Below are 23,998 nucleotides of genomic sequence, written 5' to 3' on the forward strand. Positions count from 1 at the left end.
CAAATGCACAGAAAGTGTTTATAGCCAAACGATATTACAATCTAAATACATGTAATCTTATTCTTATTTTCTCTCTCTGATTAAATCATTGATTTGCTTAAATCCTTGAAAGGGTGATCCTCTTTCCAAATCAGTAATTTGACCCAGCAGCCAACATAGCAGTCTCCAGGCAACAAGATACTCAGAAAGTCATTACCTGCCTTGACTCCGTCATAGTTATCCAACAAAGGCTCTGTGACTCAAGCAATCGTGGGTTGATTTTTTTTATTTTTTTATCTTGGTCTGTCACTCGGTGTCCGATTAAACGATGGCTGGAGTGTGCGTTCCATCTGAGCCATCCTCTACGGATTTGCACCGGGTCAGACTTCTGCAATCAAATGTAAACCGAGTTAGTGCAAGATGGATGCACAGGCAAATGAACTTGCCCTGCGAGAGAGGTCCGGAGGGAAGATATTACTTTAAAAGTTTACTAGAACAACAGAGGAGTGCATTCTCGAAATTCAACCTACTGGCCCATCCACCTGCGGACAACGCGCCCTTGGCGCCTTTACGAGATGAGGTCTTGTTGATTGATCCGTGCTCTGGGCATCTAAGTGCGGGGGCTGAGGTGGATTTGGCAACTAAAGGAAGACCTCAATTTATAGATATCCCTTATATTCCGTCTGGATTATGGGTCGCCGCCGGTTCCAGAGAAAGGCCCCAGACTCCTTCAGTCAGGCCATCAGCCTGCGACCTGTCAGAAAACAAGGCATGGAACTCAAGGACAATGCCAGACGCAGCTCTTCGGGCCAGTCTTGGAGGTACACATTTAAACTAACCTAGGCCTAATTATAAAGTTAAATGTGAAGTACACTTATAAGGCTAACAGTATAGCATAATACACATAAGCCGACCCAATTCTTTAGGCAAATGTATTTATTTTAGTTATAAAGACTGTATGTATATAAATCCAACATTTCACTGTAGCCTACTATGCCAAATAGGCTTGCAGTTTCCCGCACTTTACTAGCCTGATATGTCGTCAACAGGTTGGACAAGTCATTCGAAGGTGAAACCAGGGCCTCCCAAAATGCCATGTACCTTGAAATCCTTCAGTTTTTTCCCTGAAAGAGAGAACCTGGTATAACCCTAAGCATTTACATAATGATACATTTTCAACGGTTTCAAAGCAGTGAAGTGAAATCTTGTTGATTGTTTATGTGTTTGATTTTGAAGGATGTCAGCCCCTCTGGCCCCAGTCAGTGGATAGAGAAGGCAGCACAACGTTATATCTACACTTCAGTTGTTCAGAGGTCAGGTGCCAACCAGGACCTTCATATTTTCTCCCAAACACATTGTGCAGCATAATATAGTCACCGTGTTCCATTCTGATATGTATCATATGGTTTCTTTGACCTTGTGCCTGATCAAGACATTGCAACCAGAGCATCCAGTTATATTCTAACTTGTGTGCGCTTTTTTAATAAATCACAAACCGTGTAGGCCTAAGTGTGTCACCCTGCTGTGTCATATATTAACTTGCAGGGGCTATGAGGACGTCGGTTGGGACGCAAAATTACCGCGGCGCGTGAAGCCCCCGGCAACCACCCTTGAGAAAATGGCGGACCCTGTGAATCAGCATTTCACCCAGAAGTGTTACCACAGAGAACCAGAGCTGTGGCAGGTGAGTGCATGTGTTTGGAAAATACACAACACTGAAGTTCATTTAAATGCTGTCCATCCCAGTTGGAATGAGAGGATTTGGTTTTAATGGGACACCCTAAACTAACAAATAATGCAGAAATGGTGCTGCCTCTAACTCTTCTCTAAGGCGATTGGAGCCCATTGGAACAGACACCAGCTTCGTGCTAGGAATGAAGTGAGGAAACCTATAACATTGTGAGTGTTTTGGCCTAGCCTTATTTCATGATGTAATTACAAGAACGGATTTTGCTAGATGCTCGTCTTGTTGAAAAAACAAGCCTGTTTCTTTGTTCTAAGATTGTTTCATTTTATTTCACAGCACCAGTCCCTGCCCAAACACCTGCCAAATTCCATTGTATGGGTAAGAAGTTCTAGCCTCTGTTTGTGCTCTTGCCAACATTTTGTATTTTACTATTTTTGTTATCTTTTTTTTCACATCAATTTGTTTTGTTTGTAGGTTCATGTGTAGGCTAAAGCAGTGCCTCTGAGGAAGAGTGAAAATGTGTCTCTGAGTGTGACTGGACGTGCTTGTTGTGTGTCCTCTTTATGTCATTGGAGTGGTGTGGTGGGGTCCATGAACATGGACAACATAGATAAGACAGGACATGACTTCTACCCCTTGACTATGCAGCGGACCACATTGCCCCCATACACTCCCACGGCACAGTATGTATCTTCATGATGTACCTTCGCTGATCATTATACCACACTTGCCCAATATAAGGGAAAGGGGGATACGTAGTCAGTTGTACAACTGAATGCGTTCAACTGAAATGTGTCTTCTGCATTTCACCCAACCCCTCTGAATCAGAGAGGTGCGGCGGGCTGCCATAATCGACATCCAATTCTTTGGCACCCAGGGGTTAACTGCCTTGCTCAGGAGCAGAACAACCGATTTTTACATTGTCAGCTCGGGGATTCGATCTAGCAACCTTTCAGTTACTGGCCCAACACTCAAACCACTAGGCTACCTTACACAAGATACCTTGACTAATAATACACTAAGCATTATTGGTGGCATTGAAGATTCTAGTAAGATTGGAATCACACACATTCAAACGTATGATCTGTTTGTTTATAGTGTCATTCATTAAATTGTATTCTATTGGATATACACTACCGTACAAAAGTTTGGGGTCACTTAGAAATGTTTTTGAAAGAAAAGTAAATTTTTTGTCCATTAAAATAAAATAAAATAGATCAGAAATACAGTGTAGATATTGTAAACGTTGCAAATGACTAACTGAAAATGGCAGATTTATTATGGAATATCTACATAGGCGTACAGAGGCCCATGATCAGCAACCATCACTCCTGTGTTCCAATGGCACGTTGTGTTAGCTAATCCAAGTTTGTCATTTTAAAAGGCTAATTGATCATTAGAAAACACTTTTGCAATTATGTTAGCACAGCTGCAAACTGTTTTTCTGATTAAAGAAGCAATATAGCTGGCCCTCTTTAGATTAGTTGAGTATCTGGAGCATCAGCATTTGTGGTTTCGATTACAGGCTCAAAGAGGCCCAGGTGCACAACTGAGCAAGAGGACAAGTACATTAGAGTTTCTAGTTTGAGAAACAGACGCCTCACAAGTCCTCAAGACTGGCAGCTTCATTAAATAGTACCCGCAAAACACCAGTCTCAACGTCAACAGTGAAGTGGGAACTCCGGGATGATGGCCTTCTAGGCAGAGTTCCTCTGTCCAGAGTCTGTGTTCTTTTGCCCATCTTAATATTTTATTTTTATTGGCCAGTCTGAGATATGGCTTTTTCTTTGCAACTCTGCCAACTCTGCCTAGAAGGCCAGCATCCCAGAGTCACCTCTTCACTGTTGATGTTGAGACTGGTGTTTTCCGGGTACTATTTAATGAAGCTGCCAGTTGAGGACTTGTGAGGCATCTGTTTCTCAAACTAGCCAATCTTGTCCTCTTGCTCAGTTATGCACCAGGGCCTCCCACTCCTCTATCTATTCTGGTTAGCTCCAGTTTGCACTTTTCTGTGAAGGGAGTAGTAAACAGCATTGTATGAGATCTTCAGGTTCTCTGCAATTTCTCGCATAGAATAGCCTTCATTTCTCAGAACAAGAATAGACTGACGAGTTTCAGAAGAAAGTACTTTGTTTTTGGCCATTTTGAGCCTGTAATCGAGCCCACAAATGCTGATGCTCCAGATACTCAACTCCAAATGCTGATGCTCCAGATACTCAATACTCAACCTGAAGAAGGCCAGCTTTATTGCTTCTTTAATCAGAAAAACAGTTTGCAGCTGTGCTAACATAATTGCAAAAGGGTTTTCTAATGTCCAATTAGCCTTTTAAAATGACACACTTGGATTAGCTAACACAACGTGCCGTTGGAAAGCAGGAGTGATGGTTGCTGATAATGGGCCTCTGTACGTCTATGTAGATATTCCATACAAAATCTGCCGTTTCCAGCTACAATAGTCATTTACAACATTAACAATGTCTACGCTGTATTTCTGATAATTTTTTTATTTTATTTTAATGGACAAAAAAAAGTGCTTTTCTTAAAAAAAAAAAAGGATATTTCTAAGTGACCTCAAACTTTTGAACGGTGGTGTATGTCCATTTTTTTCCATTGTACAGTGGACTGTATGCAATTTATGAATAATGTACAAATGTACAATATTTTTGTCCCAGCCGCCCCACCATCCCTGGCTATACCGGCAAGGCTCACTGTGATGGTGCTCGGTCCTCTGGGTTCAGTCTGCCTCGTCTACCCAGCTCTGCCCCATGGTGAGTCCCTAGTACCCTACATACACAATGATTCATTACCATATTACATATATGTCAACCTCATTCAGCTGTGTGGGACATACAGTATGTGAAACAAGTGTTTTTTTTTTCCATTCACATTGGACAAGGGTTACCACTATAATCCATTAGAGGGCATCCTAAACTCTCTAACAACATCTGCCGCAGGCTACGTCGATGAGTGTAAACCCCAAGGCATCCATGGGCTTGCCAGTGATTAGACCGACAATTCCTTGATAACAAAATTAATGTTTTTAGTAGTGTGCACCCGGCTTGTGTGGGCCCTATGGTACCTTTATTTCACAAAGGAATGTTCTGTTTTGTCCTTGAGCGACGCTATATATACAAAATTATGTGGACACCCCTTCAAATGAGTCAATTTGTCTCTTTCAGCCACACCCGTTGCCGACAGGTATATAAAATCGAGCCCACAACCATGCAATCTCCATAGACAAACATTGGCAGTAGAATGGCCTTACTGAAGAGCTCAGTGACTTTCAACGTAGCACCATCATAGGATGCCCCCTTTCCATCAAGTCAGTTAATCAAGTTTGTGCTCTGCTAGAGAGCTGCCCTGGTCAACTGTAAATGCTGTTATTGTGAAGTGGAAATGTCTAGGAGCAACAATGGCTCAGCTGTGAAGTGGTAGGCCACACAAGCTCACAGAATGGGACCGCCGTGTGCTGAAGCGCGCAGCATGTAAAAATCGTCTGTCCTCGGTTGCAACACTCACTAGAGAATTCCAAACTGCCTCTGGAAGCAACATCAGCACAATAACTATTCGTCGGGAGCTTCATGAAATGGGTTTCCATGGCCGAGTAGCCACACACAAGCCTAAGATCACCATGCGCAATGACAAGCGTTGCCTGGAGTGGTGTAAAGCTCGCCGCCATTGGACTCTGGAGCAGTGGAAACCCTTTCTCTGGAGTGATGAATCACGCTTCACCATTTGGCAGTCCAACTGACGAATCTGGGTTTGGCAGATGTCAGGAGAAAGCTACCTACCCGAATGCATAGTGCCAACTGTAAAGTTTGGTGGAGGAGGAATAATGGTCTGGAGTTGTTTTTCATAGTTCGGGCTTGGCCCCTTAGTTCCAGTAAAGGAAAATCTACAGTATACAATAACATTCTAGGCGATTCTGTGCTTTCAACTTTGTGGCATCAGTTTGGGGAAGGCCCTTTCCTGTTTCAGCATGACAATGCCCCCGGTGTACAAAGCGAGATCCATAAAAAAAATAGTTTGTCAAGATCGGTGTGGAAGAACTTGACTGGCCTGCACAGAGCCCTGACCTCAACCCTATCGAAAACCTTTCGGATGAATTGGAATACCGGCTGCGAGCCAGGCCTAATCGCCCAGCATCAGTGCCACGACCTCACTAATGCTCTTGTGGCTAAATGGAAGCAAGTCCCTGCAGCAATGTTCCAACATCTAGTGGAAATCTTTCCCAGAAGAGTGGAGGCTGTTGTAGCAGCAAAGGGGAGACCAACTCCATAATAATGCCCATTGTTTTGGAATGAGATGTTCAATGAGCACATACTTTTGGTCATGTAGTGTATATCAGTTCAGAACCACAGCAGGTAGAGGAAAAATATGTTTTTATTTAAATAATAATCCTGCAAAAAAAAAATCAAAATTCGAAACAACAAACTTCAAATAAAAATATAGTTATTTTGAATTGTGACATGATAGCTCAAAAATCATATACTGTATTATTTAAAATGTTAAGGAGTTCTGAATACAATCTAAGCAGCTAGTTACCAATCGTATCACTTGGAAGTTTTGGGAATTAAAGCTGATCCACATGACTACTTGTTTATCAAATGGAGAATTCGTATTGGCTCAAGCTTTTCAAGTCCTGTCATACCATAGCAATCAGCACCAAGCAAAGAGTTTGGGCCTTAGTTATACAAGTTTTCTAAAGATTCCCCCAGTATTGTTGCCCGAACACAATATGGATGTTTTGAGAATGTGTTTAGGATGACTTTTGTTAATGTGTCCCCAATATACCCATAGGAACCATGTTTCTTACATTAATGATTGTATGCAGTATGACAATATCCAATACTAACCGCAATATAATTACTCTGCTATACATTGTAGCTGAAGATTAGATATCCAACTATTACTAAAATGAAACGAAAGAACTGCTTGTAGTTTCAAATTAAAAGTATTTATGTGGTTACATTTAATTTCACCATGAAATCTAAATTCCATGTAATAACATGGTATCTGTGCGACGCCCATTTAAAATGTGGGGAATACCTTTAGTTTTTAAATGAACCAAGGCCGGGTTCAAATCCAATCAGCAGCAGATCCACGTTATAGCGCGCTTTACATTTATAGGTTATTTCCGATTGAGCAGACGTATGCATATTTTATTGTGAATGCGGTCTCTGTGAACATTGTCTTTAAAAGGTGCTATTGCCGTCAATGAGCAGTAAGATTGAATCCTGGGCCTAAATGTTTCTGTTAAGGACAGTAAACTGAGGGCAAATTGCAATCTTATAAGTACTGTATCCAGGCCCGGCTTTAGGATATGTCTGAGGAGTTATTTTAAATCCTTGGGAGGCACAACTAGTATCACTTTCGAGCCCTAATATAACAAGGCAGATTGGTCCTACTGTAACGAGTGTGCTGAGAGTTGGGAAACAAGTTCAGGGAGTGAGTGTTTTAATAAGTAAATTAAACAATAAACAGGTAACACAAACCAACATGAAAACAGAGTCAATAACACCTGAGGAATCAGATATAGGGAAGATAATTAAGGAGGTGACGGAGTCCAAGTGAGTGTCATGAGGCGCAGGTGCGCGAGACGATGGTGACAGGTGTGCGGGATAATCAGCAGCCTGATGACCTAGAGGCCAGAGAGGGAGTATACAGTGGGGGAAAAAAGTATTTAGTCAGCCACCAATTGTGCAAGTTCTCCCACTTTAAAAGATGAGAGAGGCCTGTAAAATCACATTGTAGGATTTTTTATTTAATTTATTTGCAAATTATGGTGGAAAATAAGTGTTTGGTCAATAACAAAAGTTTATCTCAATACTTTGTTATATACCCTTTGTTGGCAATGACAGAGGTCAAACGTTTTCTGTAAGTCTTCACAATGTTTTCACACACTGTTGCTGGTATTTTGGCCCATTCCTCCATGCAGATCTCCTCTAGAGCAGTGATGTTTTGGGGCTGTTGCTGGGCAACACAGACTTTCAACTCCCTCCAAAGATTTTCTATGGGGTTGAGATCTGGAGACTGGCTAGGCCACTCCAGGACCTTGAAATGCTTCTTACAAAGCCACTCCTTCGTTGCCCGGGCGGTGTGTTTGGGATCATTGTCAAGCTGAAAGACCCAACCACGTTTCATCTTCAATGCCCTTGCTGATGGAGGGAGGTTTTCACTCAAAATCTCACGATACATTCATTCTTTCCTTTACACGGATCAATCGTCCTGGTCCCTTTGCAGAAAAACAGCCCCAAAGCATGATGTTTCCACCCCCATGCTTCACAGTAGGTATGCTGCAACTCAGCATTCTTTGTCCTCCAAACACGACGAGTTGAGTTTTTACCAAAAAGTTATATTTTGGTTTCATCTGACCATATGACATTCTCCCAATCTTCTTCTGGATCATCCAAATGCTCCCTAGCAAACTTCAGACGGGCCTGGACATGTACTGGTTTAAGCAGGGGGACACCTCAGGATTTGAGTCCCTGGCGGCGTAGTGTGTTACTGATGGTAGGCTTTGTTACTTTGGTCCCAGCTCTCTGCAGGTCATTCACTAAGTCCCCCCGTGTGGTTCTGGGATTTTTGCTCACCGTTCTTGTGATCATTTTGAGCCCCAGATCGAGGGAGATTATCAGTGGTCTTGTATGTCTTCCATTTCCTAATAATTGTTCCCACAGTTGATTTCTTCAAACCAAGCTGCTTACCTATTGCAGATTCAGTCTTCCCAGCCTGGTGCAGGTCTACAATTTTGTTTCTGGTGTCCTTTGACAGCTCTTTGGTCTTGGCCATAGTGGAGTTTGTAGTGTGACTGTTTGAGGTTGTGGACAGGTGTCTTTTATACTGATAACAAGTTCAAACAGGTGCCATTAATACAAGTAACGAGTGGAGGACAGAGGAGCCTCTTAAAGAAGGAGTTACAGGTCTGTGAGAGCCAGAAATCTTGCTTGTTTGTAGGTGACCAAATACTTATTTTCCACCATAATTTGCAAATAAATTCATTAAAAATCCTACAATGTGATTCTCTGTATTTTTTCTTCTCATTTTGTCTGTCATAGTTGAAGTGTACCTATGATGAAAATTACAGGCCTCTCTCATCTTTTTAAGTGGGAGAACTTGCACAATTGATGGCTGACTAAATACTTTTTTGCCCCACTGTACATGACACTTACTGCTGTTTAAATGTACAAAAAATGTATCTGAAATGTAACCGGACACATCAACAACGGTTGTTTTTTAGAACTGTTGTTTAATACAATTGTGTTATATAAATACAAGGAAGATATGCGCCCCCGCTATGACATAAGTGTGTCTAAAATGCAGCCGTAGCTGCCATAGGCCTACAAATAATTTGCGCCTACCGACACGCACAGATCAGCTCGACAGAATGAGCACCACTAGCCTATCAAAGATTCTTACCGGCTTCATGGCTTCAACTTGAATCATTACAACTATATGCTACATTTCTGTCGAATTTGTGACGCTACATAATGTGCGCAACCTACAGTAAGCCATGCCGCCACTTCTCCAGGTGTGCAATATTTTCTGTGGGAGAGTTTCAGAAAAGCAAACTAAATTTAACTTAGTGCATATTCTATATTCATAGCAAATTTGCCATTTCCTACCTGACAGTAGCCTATTTGAATCTGCCGTGAATAACAGTAAATGCCCATTCACATTCAGAAAGCAACACACACGCGCACACACACGCTAAAGCAAGAGAGCAGGGAGGTTTTGAAAAAGTAGGCTGTGTGTCGTTTTCATACTATTGACATCACTTGTACAGTAGCCTATCACACAATGACTGTGTGTAATGAAAATGAATGACGACAGAGGGAACTTCTTTGAGTAGGCTAGGCACAGCAATGGTCCTGTACTACTGCGACATCCAAAATGTAGAAAAATGTAGGCCTATCTGAAATGCAGCCATATACACAAACGTTTTCATTTTTCAGCAAGAAAGCACACAATGTTGAAGAGAAGCCCCACGAAGACTGGCAGGCCAAGATGCGCTCATTAAACAGCACACACCATAACCATCGATTCAGGACCACGGACAGAAGGCTACCGCCAGTCAGCGCGATGAAAGGATGCGCTGCCAATTTCAGCACCACCGCAGTGGACAGCCAGGACAGTAGGAGGACCGCGCCAGGGCTCACCTCAGAGCACAACAAGAGGCTTCATTGGTCATTGTCCCTATACCCATAAAATAACGCAAAGCTGAGAATGTTAAAGCTCACTGAACCCCACAATGAAGCAATTAGGGTTGCAAACCGTTGGTAATTTACCAAAGTTACCAAATATACACATTAAGAACACCTGCTGTTTCCATGACATAGACTGGCCAGGTGAATACAGGGGAAAGCTATGATCACTTATTGATGTCGCTTGTTAAATCCACGTCAATCAGTGTAGGTGAAGGGGAGAAGACAGGTTAAAGGATTTTTAATCCATGTGACAACTAAGACATGGATTGTGTATGTGTGCCATTCAGCCCTACGGGGTATGGTATTAGGTATGGTATTAGAATTGCGCCTCCCGGGTGGCGCAGTGGTCTAAGGCACTGCATTGCAGTGCAAGCTGTGCTACCAGATATACATTCTGGGTTCGGGCCCATGCCCTGTCGCAGCCGGCCGCGACCGGGAGGTCCATGGGGCAACGCACAATTGGCCCAGCGTCGTCCGGGTTAGGCCAGCAAGGATATCCTTGTCTCATCGTGCACTAGTGACTCCTGTGGAGGGTCAGGCGCAGTGCACACTGACCAGGTCGCCAGGTGTACGGTGTACAGCCAGGACAGTAGGAGGACCGCGGGTCAGGCGCAGTGCACACTGACCAGGTCGCCAGGTGTACGGTGTTTCCTCCGACACATTGGTGCGGCTAGCTTCCGGGTTGGATGTGCATTGTGTCAAGAAGCAGTGCGGCTTGATTGGGTTGTGTTTTGGAGGACGCATGGCTCTCGACCTTCGCCTCTCCCGAGTCCGTACGGGATTGCAGCGATGAGACAAGACTGTAACTACTACCAATTGGATGCCATGAAATTGGGGAGAAAAAAGGGGTGAAAAAAAAGAATGTTCCACTACCCAAAGGACTTCCAGCCAACTGTGGGAAGCATTGGAATCTACATCGGTCAGCATCCCTTTGATACTCTTTCGACACCTTGTAGAGTCCATTCCCCAACCAATTGAGGCTGTTCTGAAAGCAAAAGGGGGTGCAACTCAATATTAAGAAGATGTTCCTAATGTTTTGTACACCTCAGTGTATATAAATTCCCATAGATTTCTATAGTAACCTGTTAATTACCAGTGTTTCCGAAAATTCCTGTAACTTTGGTCAATTAATGGGAGTTTTGCAACCCTACGATTGAAACATTTCCAAACTCTAAGTGGGTCCCACAGACAGACATCTGTCTCTCCCTCCTTCTCTCTCCCCCTGTCTCTCTCTACCTCTTCTTTATTCCCCCTTCTCTTCTTTCACCTCCTCCACTCTCTCTCTTTGTCTCTTCCTCTCTCTTCCTCTCTCTCCCCTCCCTTCACCTCTCTCCCCCTCACCCCTATACCTCTCTCTCATCTCTCCCCCTCCCTCCTTTAACCTATTCTCTCTCTCCCCTCCCGTAATGTGTCCCCCCTCCTTCCTTTACTCTCTCCATCTCTCTCTCTCTTTCTCTGTCTGAGTCTCACCAATTTACCCATTGCAGCCGTATCACCAACTTGTTTGCCTTAAAATGCAGTGTATTGACTTATGTGTCAACTACCTTGATGCATATCTATGTGTCAATATGCTTGACACATATCTTTTTGCATTGAACGCAATGTATCAACTAATGCGTCGTGACTCCTGATACATCTATTTTTGTCAATGCGGCACAGACTGACGCTTATCAGTGACATTGTGTGTCGCAGACCGGTGTCGGTGAAGTAAGGACCGTAAAAACTTCAGGCGAACTTCCATGTGAAGTTTTGTTTCCCATGTTTCTGTTAGATCCGCATCACCCATAATGCTTGTCAGCTTTTGTGTCGCTTTTGAAAAGAAAAAAAAACGGTTGGTGGATAGCACATGACAGTGTTCCCTAAAAGACTTCACAGCGACTGTTGTGACACAGGAAAAACAATGGTTGACATTGGCACAGAGGGAGCAGAACCACACCATGAAAAGAAAAATCAGGAAGAAAGAAGCGTTCATCATACTGCCAATCTTATAATGATAATAATACATGCCATTTAGCAGATGCTTTTATCCAACGCGACTTAGTCTCTTAAATATTGAAGTGTTTTTCATACTTACTTATACAAACTTTCATCCTTATTTCATAATGAACAGAAACAGTACGCACGGCTACTTCTTTGTATGTTGAAGTCAATATAAAACCCAGATAGATCATTGTAAACTGTACTCAAATTACAAAAGAAGAAGACCACAAATAATGATTAGAATTGGAATCTATGTAGCAGTATCAAATGGAACATGTATTGCATACTATAGTCTACTATAACAAATAAGCAGAGAAAAACCATCCCCCAAAGTCAGGGAGTCTTGTGTGTCTGTTGTTCAGGATGTAAAAACCTGTTTCCTAGTTGGGCCCCAGTTGAGCAAATTTTACCGGCTTTTTTGGAGCAGCTCTCTCCAGATGGTTGAATCCAAAGCAGCTCGTGGTAATGGTGGTTTTTCACAACCCAGGTCCATTTTCCTGGTGCCCAACGCCCTGTGAGATCTGTTTCCTCTACTGATTAAGGCTGGCCTCCCATCTCTTTTTCCAAAAAACTAAGCAAAAAGACATGTTCTCGGATTGATTGATTGTCGCCGCCAACATTAGGAGGCCTCTGGACTCTGGCTGATACTGTCATTCTGATCGTGCCTTTTCCCTCCAATTATTGTCACAATCAGTGTTGTCCATTTTCAAAACAGTGTACTTAAGACACAGAACTCTGTGGACGTTTGCAAAACAGGAAATGCATTTTCAAAAATGCATTTGCCTTCTCAAAGCATAAATACATTCATCAAAACTATATGATAAAGCGCAAAGAGTAGAACTAAAAAGTAGAACCAACTCACCTGCTTTTACACTATGATTGGACTATTTTACAATATTCAAACAGGAGCTCAGTTCACATAACAGGGTTGACCTTGAACCTGAGGGACAAATGTAAATAAATCACAGTAAATACATTTAAATCTTTAGAAATACGTTCCCAAAGGAACAAAACAACTAGGACTTTACGATGGGGATTTACAGAGAAAACGAATCATTTATTTGAAAGAAATACACAATGCTAATTGACATTTTTTAACACGGATCCAACTGTTAAATGTAGTGTTTTCTGAAAATGCACAGACATAATGTTTGAAGGACATAAAAGGAACTCTATTCGTGGAACGGCCCACTTAAAGTGGTAAAGCTTTCTGATCCCTACAATATATATACAATATATAACATAAGCAGCGGCACCCGCCATATGCGCGGTAAATCAATTAGTCTAATTAATTTGATCAATGCAATTTCATCTTTGTAGACTGCAACCACCACATAATTGTTCACCCCCCCCCCCCCCCGCCCGCAAAGCACACAAATTCATGCTGCTAATTACAACTTCCTCATCTTCTTCAATTACATTTGCCTCCACAGTTCACCACACACTAAAAACTTTATGGAACAAACTGACCAGGCCCTGTCAAACTCCCAGTGGTTGTGGTGTTGCGCCTTGTGGAGGGTTTGTGGCCACTTGTCTGCTTCTATCCATCTGCTTCTATTCGTCTACTTCTAATTTGACATTTCTTCATTGCTGGTTCTGTTGTGTTTGGTGGCCAGCTGGCTGTGGCTATCATGGTGGCATTCGGTTTTGATGTGGCACTGTTGGCGCGTAAAGCTGGAGCTTGGGTTGGTGGTAAGTGCGGGAGGAGAGAGAGACAAAGGTGGGTCCATGCCTCATTATAAAGGGACCCAGACAGGTGCACCCGTGAGGGCAATCAGAGACAACCAAACCGGGGTTGAGTTCGGGATATTACAGAATGGTGTGCAACGTTGAATTCAACGGAAACGGTACTGCACTGAATGACTAGTTGGAAAATGTTGTGATTATGGTGACCCAGAGGCTAGTTACCATATAGTGTGCTGCACAAGTTTTGCAATTTCAGATGGTCACACCCATATTGATCAGGTCAGACCTCGCCACAACCACCAGACATAAGCAAATGTACCTCAAAGGCTGTTGAAGAACGGTGCACACTGTTTTGGAGAAATGTGTTGTTTAGTACAAGCTATCACGCAACATAGCAAACATTGAAGCGAAACTGAAGGCACCCCAGAGTTGGCCTCACACACAGAAGGGTTGGGTTAACAACATGAACTTGACACATCGTATACAAATCATAATAGCCCCTTTTTCCACATATGACATAAAATCCTTGAAAGTTTCCAAGGTTCTGGTAGTTTACTGATACATTTCTCAAGTTACTGTGAATATTCCCTCCCTTTGCAACCCTAAGAGCAATCAAATGGAACCTAATGTAACTATCACTCAATCCTCCTTTCTCCTTCACTCTCCCAAATTGGCAGCCATGATTAAAGTTCAAGTTGAAGTTGTTGGAGGACATAAGGAGGCTTTTATAATAGGGACCTTGCAGCAGTCAAAGTAGATATACTAAATATACACAAACAACAGCCCAAAAGAAATACCCTCTGTATCAGGCTTAATCTGTCCTATCTACACAGAAATAGGTAGAGGGCAAGACTGCGCAGACTGTGTCGTCTTGATTCAGAATCTGCCTAACAGGACCTCAAAAGCCTTGTTCACGCTGTAGGCCTTAATGCTCAAATCTGTTTTCTTTTTTCAAATCCAGTTTCTAAATTCTGACTGTCCAAACAGCAAGTTACGAGTGATCAAATTGTATTTGTGTGTTTAGACTGTGGTCATTTGCTGACATGGCTATGCTAGTTGTCATGGTAATAGCCGGTGTGTGTCCAGTTGCATAGGCTGAGGGGTGGTGGTGCTTGTGCTTCCTCCGACTCAGACGTTGCTTGGTAGCAAGCTTTGGTTACAACAATGCTGGCCATGGAAGTCTCCCAGTTGCTTTGAATGTTCGAAATCATAGTGTAAGAACACTTTTAAAGCCTCAAAGGATAAGTCCTTTTTGGCTAGCCACAGCAGTCAACTAGCTAGATAGGTAGCTGTTTAGCTTGCTAGCACATTCACTAATTTGTTTGTAAACATTTAGCAAGGTAGTTACCTACCACATGTTCTTGTCAAACTGTCAACAGACTACAGGTAAATCCCAACATATTGTCTTGATAGGGCGTTGGGCCACCACAAGCCGCCAGAACACCTTCATTGAGCATTGGCATAGCTTCTACTGTCTGGAACTCAATCGGAGAAATGTGACACCATTCTTCCCAGGAAATTCCATAATTTGGTGTTTTGTTAATGTTGGTGGAAAACGATACCTCAGGCACCGCTCCGCAATCTCCCATAGGAATTGAATTGGGTTAAATCTGGTGACTTTAGACGGCATATAGTGAGACATCAGTAAGTTGAGCAGTCTTCGCCACTGAAGCTCCTGCCAAACGTGCCCCAACAATCACACCAGCCACTGAGATCTCTTCTTCTAGCCATGGTAGCCAAAATAATGGGAAACTAGGCCTGCCCAGCATTTTTACTCATAACCCTAAGCATGCTTTCAATATACTTTGTATCCCTCATTTACTCAAGTGTTTCCTTTATTTTGGCAGTTAGCTGTTGGTACCGAGATATGCAGACACAAGTCGCATGGCCGGTATTCAGATTTGTATCTAATTTCAAACCACCTGCGAAGGTGGTTTGAAATGTGTCTTGGAATATCTGATTCCATGTGCTTTTTGGCTGTTCAGATTGAAGGAAAAAGATCTGATTAGAATCGGATATACACATTTTTTTATTTGTGTCACTTCAAACTGCTAGTGTGAACAGGGCCGGTACGTACTGTATACTCACTTGGCACCTACCAGGACCATACAATTACGCAATTGGCAATTGAAGAGTTTATTTCCAAAATGCGATCTACACCAATTTTTCACATTTGTGTTTTTTCATCAGAAATAATTGCTTATGGGTACATTCATGTGTGTATAAAATATTACTGTTCTCAGATTTTGTATTCATAGATGTTAGATGTGTATGAAAAAGTTTTTTTTTTTGCTACATTTTTATATATCCATTGTTTAGCTGGAATTGAATGTTTGTATGCTGTATATTTTACTGTGTTATGTGGTTGTCTCACCTAGCTATCTAAAGAAGAATGCACTTACTGTGTGTCACTCTAGATAACAGCATCTGCTAGAATTACCAAAATGTAAAATGTACATGTTTTACATATACAGTGCATTCGGGAAGTATTCAGACCCTTCACTTTTTCCACATTTTGTTACGTTACAGCCTTGTTGAAAAATGTATTTAAAAAAAAAAACCTCATCAATCTACACACAATACCCCATAATGACAAAGCGAAAACAGGTTTTTAGAAATGCCTTATTTACACAACTATTCAGACCCTTTTTGCTATGAGACTCAAAATTGACCTCAGGTGCATCCTGTTTCCATTGATCATCCTTGAGATGTTTCTACAACTTGATTGGAGTCCACCTGAGGTAAATTCAATTGATTAGACAAGCATGTCAGAGCAAAAACCAAGCCATGAGGTCAAAGGAATTGTCCGTAGAGCTCCGAGACAGGATTGTGGCATTCTTAAATGGAAGAAGTTTGGAACCACCAAGACTCTGGCCACCCACCCAAACTGAGCAATTGGGGGAGAAGGGCCTTGGTCAGGGAGGTGACCAAGAACCTGACAGAGCTTCAGAGTTCCTCTGTGGAGATGGGAGAACCTTCCAGAAGGACAACCATCTCTGCAGCACACCACCTATCAGGCCTTTATGGTAGAGTGGCCAGGCGGAAGCCACTCCTCAGTAAAAGGCACATGACAGCCCTCTTAGAGTTTGCCAAAAGGCACTTAAAGGACTTTCAGAACATGAGAACAAGATTCTCTGGTCTGATGAAACCAAAATTCAACTCTTTGGCCTGAATGCCAAGCGTCATGTCTGGAGGAAACCATGCACCGCTCATCACCTGGTCAATACCACTCCTTCGGTGAAGCATGGTGGTGGCATCATCCTGCTGTAGGGATGTTTTTCAGTGGCAGGGACTGGGAAACTAGTCAGGATCAAGGGAAAGATGAACGGAGCTAAGTACAGAGAGATCCTTGATAAAACATGCTCCAGGGCGCTCAGGACCTCAGACTGGGCGTTCACCTTCCAACAGTACAACGACCCTAAGCACACAGCCAAGACAATGCAGGAATGGCTTCGTGACAAGTCTCTGAATGCCCTTGAGTAGCCAAGCCAGAGCACGGACTTAAACCCGATCGAACATCTCTCGTGACCTGAAAATATCTGTGCAGCAATGCTCCCCATCCAACCTGACAGGGCTTGAGAGGATCTGCAGAGAAGAATGGGAGAAACTCCCCAAATACAGGTGTGCCAAGCTGGTAGCGTCGTACCCAAGAAGACTCTAAGCTGCCAAAGGTGCTTCTACAAAGTCCCAAGTAAAGGATCTGAATACTTATCTAAATGTGATATTTGCGTTTTCTATTTTAAATACATTTGCAAAAATTCTAAAAATCTGTGTTTGCTTTGTCATTATGGGGAATTGTGTGTAGACTGATGAGCAAAATCGTTTTTTTAAAATACATTTTAGAATAAGGCTGTAACGTAACAAAATGTGGAAAAGGTGAAGGGTTCTAAATACTGTCTGAATACACTTATTACTCATATTATACATTTAAAAAAAATATTGATTTCACTAATGTATCATTTGTACAGTTCTTTACACAGTACATTTGACTGTGTAAAACCTAGCAGTACGTCTTATTTCTCTGAGAATGAGGCAGATATGTACAATTTGCACAAAGAAAACATGATTTTTTGTCCCTCTGAAATGAATACATGCCATGATTAGATAGTGAAAAAACACACCAATCTCTTTCATAATTCCTTTAAACAATAAAAGCTAATTTACCAACATTTCTGAAAATGGATATACAGTATGCCCTTTTGTAATGAAGCTCTTCAATTACAACCAATAAACCGGTTCTACAACGTAAAGGCGATTTCCACATCCCTTGTTACATTTGTAAATTTGTCGAAATCAGACTTAATCTTAATATTTCATCATCATTCATAATTGAACACAATTTAATTTACATCATAGTAAACTCATTCATATTAGTGTCCTCGCAGGAAGGGAGCGCACCCACAGACTAACAGCAAACAAGCACATTTTCAGAAAATAAAATTAGCTTACTCCTCAAGAGTCTTCCGAATGTTCATGTGCACTATAAACACACTCAGAAGAGAGGAAATGATAGGCCTATAGGAAAATGTAACTTTGGTGCCTATCGTAGTCTACCAAACATGAAACAGAAATGTCTAAATGTTGTAATAAACGGTATGGAAATGGAATGAGGAAACGCTAGCAAGTATTGTATGCATTTTGAACTTGGGAAGGAAACATAAAAAAAATGTTGATGCGGAAACTCTCGTTTGGTGGGAGTTTGAAGGGTGCACAGGCGGAGAGACATGCCTAGTGCGTCTTGGCCACAAGGCTGCTCTGTGACATAAACTCAAGAGCGACAGGGAATGAAAATACGATGAACCCTTCAATGAGTGGCCTGGGAATATAACCTAATTGATGTTCAAGGACATCTGACCTCCTTCACCTTGCCTTTGCCCCTCTTCACCCTGCCTTTGCCCCTCTTCACCCTGCCTTTGCCCCTCTTCCCCTTGCCTTTGCCCCTCTTCCCCTTGCCTTTGCCCCTCTTCACCCTGCCTTTGCCCCTCTTCTCCTTGCCTTTGCCCCTCTTCACCCTGCCTTTGCCCCTCTTCACCCTGCCTTTGCCCCTCTTCCCCTTGCCTTTGCCCCTCTTCACCCTGCCTTTGCCCCTGTTCCCCTTGCCTTTGCCCCTCTTCCCCTTGCCTTTGCCCCCTTCACCTTGCCTTTGCCCCTCTTCACCCTGCCTTTGCCCCTCTTCACCTTGCCTTTGCTCCTCTTCCCCTTGCCTTTGCCCCTCTTCACCCTGCCTTTGCCCCTGTTCCCCTTGCCTTTGCCCCTCTTCCCCTTGCCTTTGCCCCTCTTCACCTTGCCTTTGCCCCTCTTCACCCTGCCTTTGCCCTCTTCACCCTGCCTTTGCCCCTCTTCCCCTTGCCTTTGCCCCTCTTCACCCTGCCTTTGCCCCTCTTCACCCTGCCTTTGCCCCTCTTCACCTTGCCTTTGCCCCTGTTCCCCTTGCCTTTGCCCCTCTTACCCTTGCCTTTGCCCCTCTTCACCCTGCCTTTGCCCCTCTTCACCCTGCCTTTGCCCCTCTTCACCTTGCCTTTGCCCCTCTTCACCTTGCCTTTGCCCCTCTTCACCCTGCCTTTGCCCCTCTTCCCCTTGCCTTTTCCCCTCTTCACCTTGCCTTTGCCCCTCTTCCCCTTGCCTTTGCCCCTCTTCACCCTGCCTTTTCCCCTCTTCACCCTGCCTTTGCCCCTCTTCACCCTGCCTTTGCCCCTCTTCCCCTTGCCTTTGCCCCTCTTCACCCTGCCTTTTCCCCTCTTCACCTTGCCTTTGCCCCTCTTCACCCTGCCTTTGCCTCTCTTCCCCTTGCCTTTGCCCCTCTTCACCCTGCCTTTGCCTCTCTTCCCCTTGCCTTTGCCCCTCTTCACCCTGCCTTTGCCCCTCTTCACCTTGCCTTTGCCCCTCTTCACCTTGCCTTTGCCCCATCTTCACCTTGCCTTTGCCCCTCTTCCTCTTGCCTTTGCCCCTCTTCCCCTTGCCTTTGCCCCTCTTCACCTTGCCTTTGTCCCTCTTCACCTTGCCTTTGCCCCTCTTCACCTTGCCTTTGTCCCTCTTCACCTTGCCTTTGCCCCTCTTCACCTTGCCTTTACCTCCCCTGTTGTCTTGTCATTTTTTCATCAATATGGCTATTTTCTCCTGAACCATTTGGTCTATCCACTGGAAACTCAAGAACAATATAGACACATACAGTATATAAAGAATCCGATTTTGTGATGTTAAAAATATATATATAATTCAAGTATATTTCCATAGATGTTCAAAATAAACTGTTAATTACCATCGTTTCTGAAAATTACCAGGAGTTTTGCAACCCTACCATTGAAACATTTCCAAAATTAAAGTGGGTAAGCTAAATGCCGGGCCAATGTTTGTAAAGTCAGGACTGTAACTTTAGGTGAGCTCCATATATATATTAATAAATCCTATTCATCGTAACTTATTACCTTTTTAATTGTGCAAATTGTTTCATTATTTTTTTGTATGGTCAGAGTTAAGTATGTGTTAAGTATGAGTTAAGTTCACAGTTAAGTATGTGTTAGAATTCTGCTTTTAATATTATTTATGCTCCAACTAACTGCCTCAGTGTTGATGTGTTTCACAGGACCAATCAGGGTTTATGGAATCCTCCGGTGTATGCTCGCACTGCACCTCTGTCCAGAATGGTGACCACTGTGCCTCCACAAAACCCATTCCTACACTCCAAGCGACCAGTTTTTCCTATTTAATGCCTCTTCAAGAACACATGAGAAATATTAAACAAAGCGTATGAGAAACTTTGGAACATGTAGTCGTCCATTTTATGCCATCCAATCTGTGTGTGTGAATAGATCTATAATGATGTGATGTCAATGACTGATTCTGGCTGAGGTTGGAGAATAATGAAAGACCTCATTAGCATAATTCCCCTGATTTAGATGAGTGGTTTTGTGACTTCAGGGCTGTGAGCTTTTAGTTATCATTGTCCTCTCCAGCCTGCGCGCGTGTGTGTGTGTGCATGTGTGCGTGTGTGTGAAGGTACAGTTGTTTAGCTGTCGAGAAGAGGCGTCCAGAGAATCCGGCCACGCAGCCACTCCGAATAAGAAAACAGTGAGAGCACTAACCAAAGACCCAGTTCTTTAGGAAGAATAAGAAATAAGAAATGTGTATGTGTGTGTAGTCAATGTAAATTTCCCCATAAGTGATCTATTTTAATGTAGGTATATCATGCAGGTATAACACTTACTGAGTAATACAAATCTAGACGGGTACATTTTTGAAGTGAACGCTTAGATCTGCAGTAAGGTGAATAAAAGACGGAGTGTTGTTACAGGTTCATCTGTTGACAGGAAACTGGGGTGTGCGGCTTTCCTGTCTCTTGTCCATCATCTAATATGTGTTTCTGCGTTGAAAAGGGTCTTGCCAGGAATGGGTTGGAGTAGTAAAAATTCTCCAAAAGTAATTTTGTTGCGCAGGGGTGGAAGGAATTGTAGAATGGGTTGGAAGAAATTCACAGTGAACTCAATCAAATAAAACTCTAGGATTTCCCTTCAAAAAACAACAGACATGCTCCCACATGTTCCTCTTCAATACCACCCCATGGTTATGCACCATTAGAAATCAACATGTTTCAATTCAATAATCAAACACAGTTCACGAGGATACAATAATCGTTTAGCTAGTGGTTTAAGACCTTTTCAATTCACATGAGCTTTCACTACCTGTAGGGCCTCTGGACCGATTGAAGGATTTCCTCCCTAATGGTTCGACAGCCTGACTGCTGACACCTCTGGTGTCAAACCTCATGTGTGTGAAACAGTTGGGGCTGAAATGGAAATGTTTTCACTCTCTCCCTCCACAGAGAGAGGGAGTTGATAAGGTTCAAATGTGAATAGTGTCTTCAGTTTTGTGTTTTCTTTCCTTTACATGCAGCTGGTCATACAGCTCCTGGAGTCCTACATACTTGAATCTTTTATCATATAATTTATCTGTATATGCTTGATCATCGTGCGTTTTTTTCTTATATTTTAAGGCTTTTTCCCAGTTTTATTGACTAGAATAGGCATGGAATGAAGATGACAGATAGATGGAACATATAACGTTGAGTTTATTAGGATCCCCATTAGCTAGTCCACACAAAACATAAAATACAGTGCATTTTTAGAAAGTATTCAGAGTCCTTTTTTTCCACATTTTGTTACGTTACAGCCTTATTCTAAAATTGATTACATGGTTTATTTCCCGTCATCAATCTACTCAAAACACCCCATAATGACAAATCAAAAACAAGTTATTAGAAATGTTTGCAAATGTATTAAAAAATAGAAAAACTGAAATATCACATTTACATAAGTATTCAGAACCTTTACTCTTTGTTGAAGTACATTTGGCAGCGATTACAGCCTCGAGTCTTCTTGGGTATGACGCTACAAACTTGGCACACCTGTACAGTATTTGGGGAATTTACCCCATTCTTCTCTGCAGATCCTCTCAAGCTCTGTCAGTTTGGATGGGGAGCGCCGCTGCACAGCTATTTTCAGGTCTCCCCAGAGATGTTCGATCGGGTTCAAGTCCGGGCTCTGGCTTGGCCACTCAGGGACATTCAGAGACTTGCCCCGAAGCCACTCCTGCATTGTCTTGGCTGTGTGCTTAGAGTTGTCCTGTTGGAAGGTGAACCTTCGCCCCAGTCTGAGGTCCTGAGCGCTCTGGAGAATGTTTCATCAAGGATCTCCCTGTACTTTACTCTGTTCATCTTTCCCTCGATCCTAACTAGTCTCTCAGTCCCTGCAGCTGAAAAACATCCCCACAGCATGATGCTGCCACCACCATGCTTAACTGTAGGGATGGTGCCAGGTTTCCTCCAAACGTGACGCTTGGCATTGAGGCCAAAGAGTTCAATCTTGGTTTCATCAGACCAGAGAATCTTGTTCCTCATGGTCTGAGAGTCCTTTAGGTGCCTTTTGGCCAACTCCAAGCGGGCTGTGTAGCTGGATTCTCAGGATGCTTTTACTGAGAAGTGGCTTCCATCTGGCCACTACTATAAAGGCCAGATTGGTGAAGTGCTGCAGAGATGGTTGTCCTTCTGGAAAGTTCTCCCACCTCCACAGAGGAACTCTAGAGCTCTGTCAGGGTGACCATTGGGTTCTTGGTCACCTCCCTGACCAAGGCCCTTCTCCCCCGATTGCTCAGTTTGGCCGGGTGGCCAGCTGTAGGAAGAGTCTTGGTTGTTTCAAACTTCTTACATTTATAAATGATGGAGGCCCCTGTGTTCTTGGGAACCTTCAATGCTGCAGAAATGTTTTGGTACCCTTCCCCAGATCTGTGCCTCGACACAATCCTGTATCGGAGCGCTACGGACAATTCCTTCAACCTCGTGGCTTGGTTTTTGCTCTGACATGCACTGTCAACTGTGGAACCTTATATAGACAGGTGTGTGCCTTTCCAAATCATGTCCAGTCATGTCCAATTTAATTTACCACAGGTGGACTCCAATCAAGTTGTAGAAACATCTCAAGGATGATCAATGGAAACAGGATGCACCTGAGCTCAATTGTGAGTCTCATAGTGAGATTACGTAAAAAAGGTATTTCTGTTTTTATTTTAAATACAATAGCAAAAATGTCTTTCTTTGTGTGGACATTTTTTATTGAATCCATTTTGGAATAAGGCTGTGACGTAACAAAATGTGTAAAAATGGGAAGGGACCTAAACATGGCCCTAAACACATTAAATCAGTTTTTGGTTTGGGTACAGTGAAGAAACCCATAGTGGCGTGTCTGGTGGGGTATTTTAAGGTAGTAAGATGGCGCCGACAGATAGGAAAACTCTGCTTCTAGCTCCTAAGACACGTTGCACTAGTTTTTTGTGTGTGTTATTTCTTCATTTTTTGCACAGAAAATCTTTTGTGTTATTACATACAGCCAGAAATAACTTTTGGAAACCAGAGTAGTGGTAACTCACCAGCATTACCACCAGGAATACGACTTTCCCGAATTGAATCCTTTGTTTGTAACAATTTAACTTATCCCAGAGGCTGCTCCAAAACACCGCCGGCGAAGAAGAGCTAGTCAGAGTGGACTTCTAGTCTGACTCAGGAGGCGTGCACACCACCCACCGCTTCCGAGTATATTACTTGCTAATGTTCAGTCTCTGGATAATAACATAGACGAGCTCAGGGCGAGGATCTCCTTCCAGAGAGACATCAGGGATTGTAACATACTCTGTTTCACAGAAACATGGCTCTCTCGGGATATAGTGTCCCCATCCATACAGCCAGCTGGGTTCTCAGTACATAGCGCAGACAGGAATAAAGAACTCTCTGGGAAGAAGAAAGGCTGGGGTGTATGTTTCATGATTAACTACTCATGGTATGATTGTGATAACATACAGAAACTCAAGTCCTTTTGTTCACCCGACCTAGAATACCTCACAATCAAATGCCGACCGTATTACCCCCAAAATATAATTATCTTTGGTTATAGTTACAGCCATGTATATTCCC

The 23,998-nt window shown here is 42.9% G+C and overlaps 1 protein-coding gene across 1 annotated transcript; it reads left to right on the forward strand.

The window, feature by feature from the left end:
• Nucleotides 1–307: 307 nt before the first annotated feature.
• Nucleotides 308–20,246, forward strand: LOC139381107 (protein SPMIP7). The gene is made up of 9 exons (XM_071124394.1): nucleotides 308–800; nucleotides 1,029–1,120; nucleotides 1,216–1,292; nucleotides 1,525–1,663; nucleotides 1,811–1,878; nucleotides 2,003–2,044; nucleotides 2,242–2,349; nucleotides 4,339–4,434; nucleotides 20,123–20,246. Exons 1-9 carry the CDS (start codon nucleotides 308–310, stop codon nucleotides 20,244–20,246), a joined length of 1,239 nt encoding a protein of 412 aa, XP_070980495.1.
• The last annotated feature ends 3,752 nt before the right edge of the window (nucleotides 20,247–23,998 follow it).

Source organism: Oncorhynchus clarkii, chromosome 23, assembly GCF_045791955.1.
Source record: "Oncorhynchus clarkii lewisi isolate Uvic-CL-2024 chromosome 23, UVic_Ocla_1.0, whole genome shotgun sequence".
Lineage (NCBI taxonomy): Eukaryota > Metazoa > Chordata > Actinopteri > Salmoniformes > Salmonidae > Oncorhynchus > Oncorhynchus clarkii.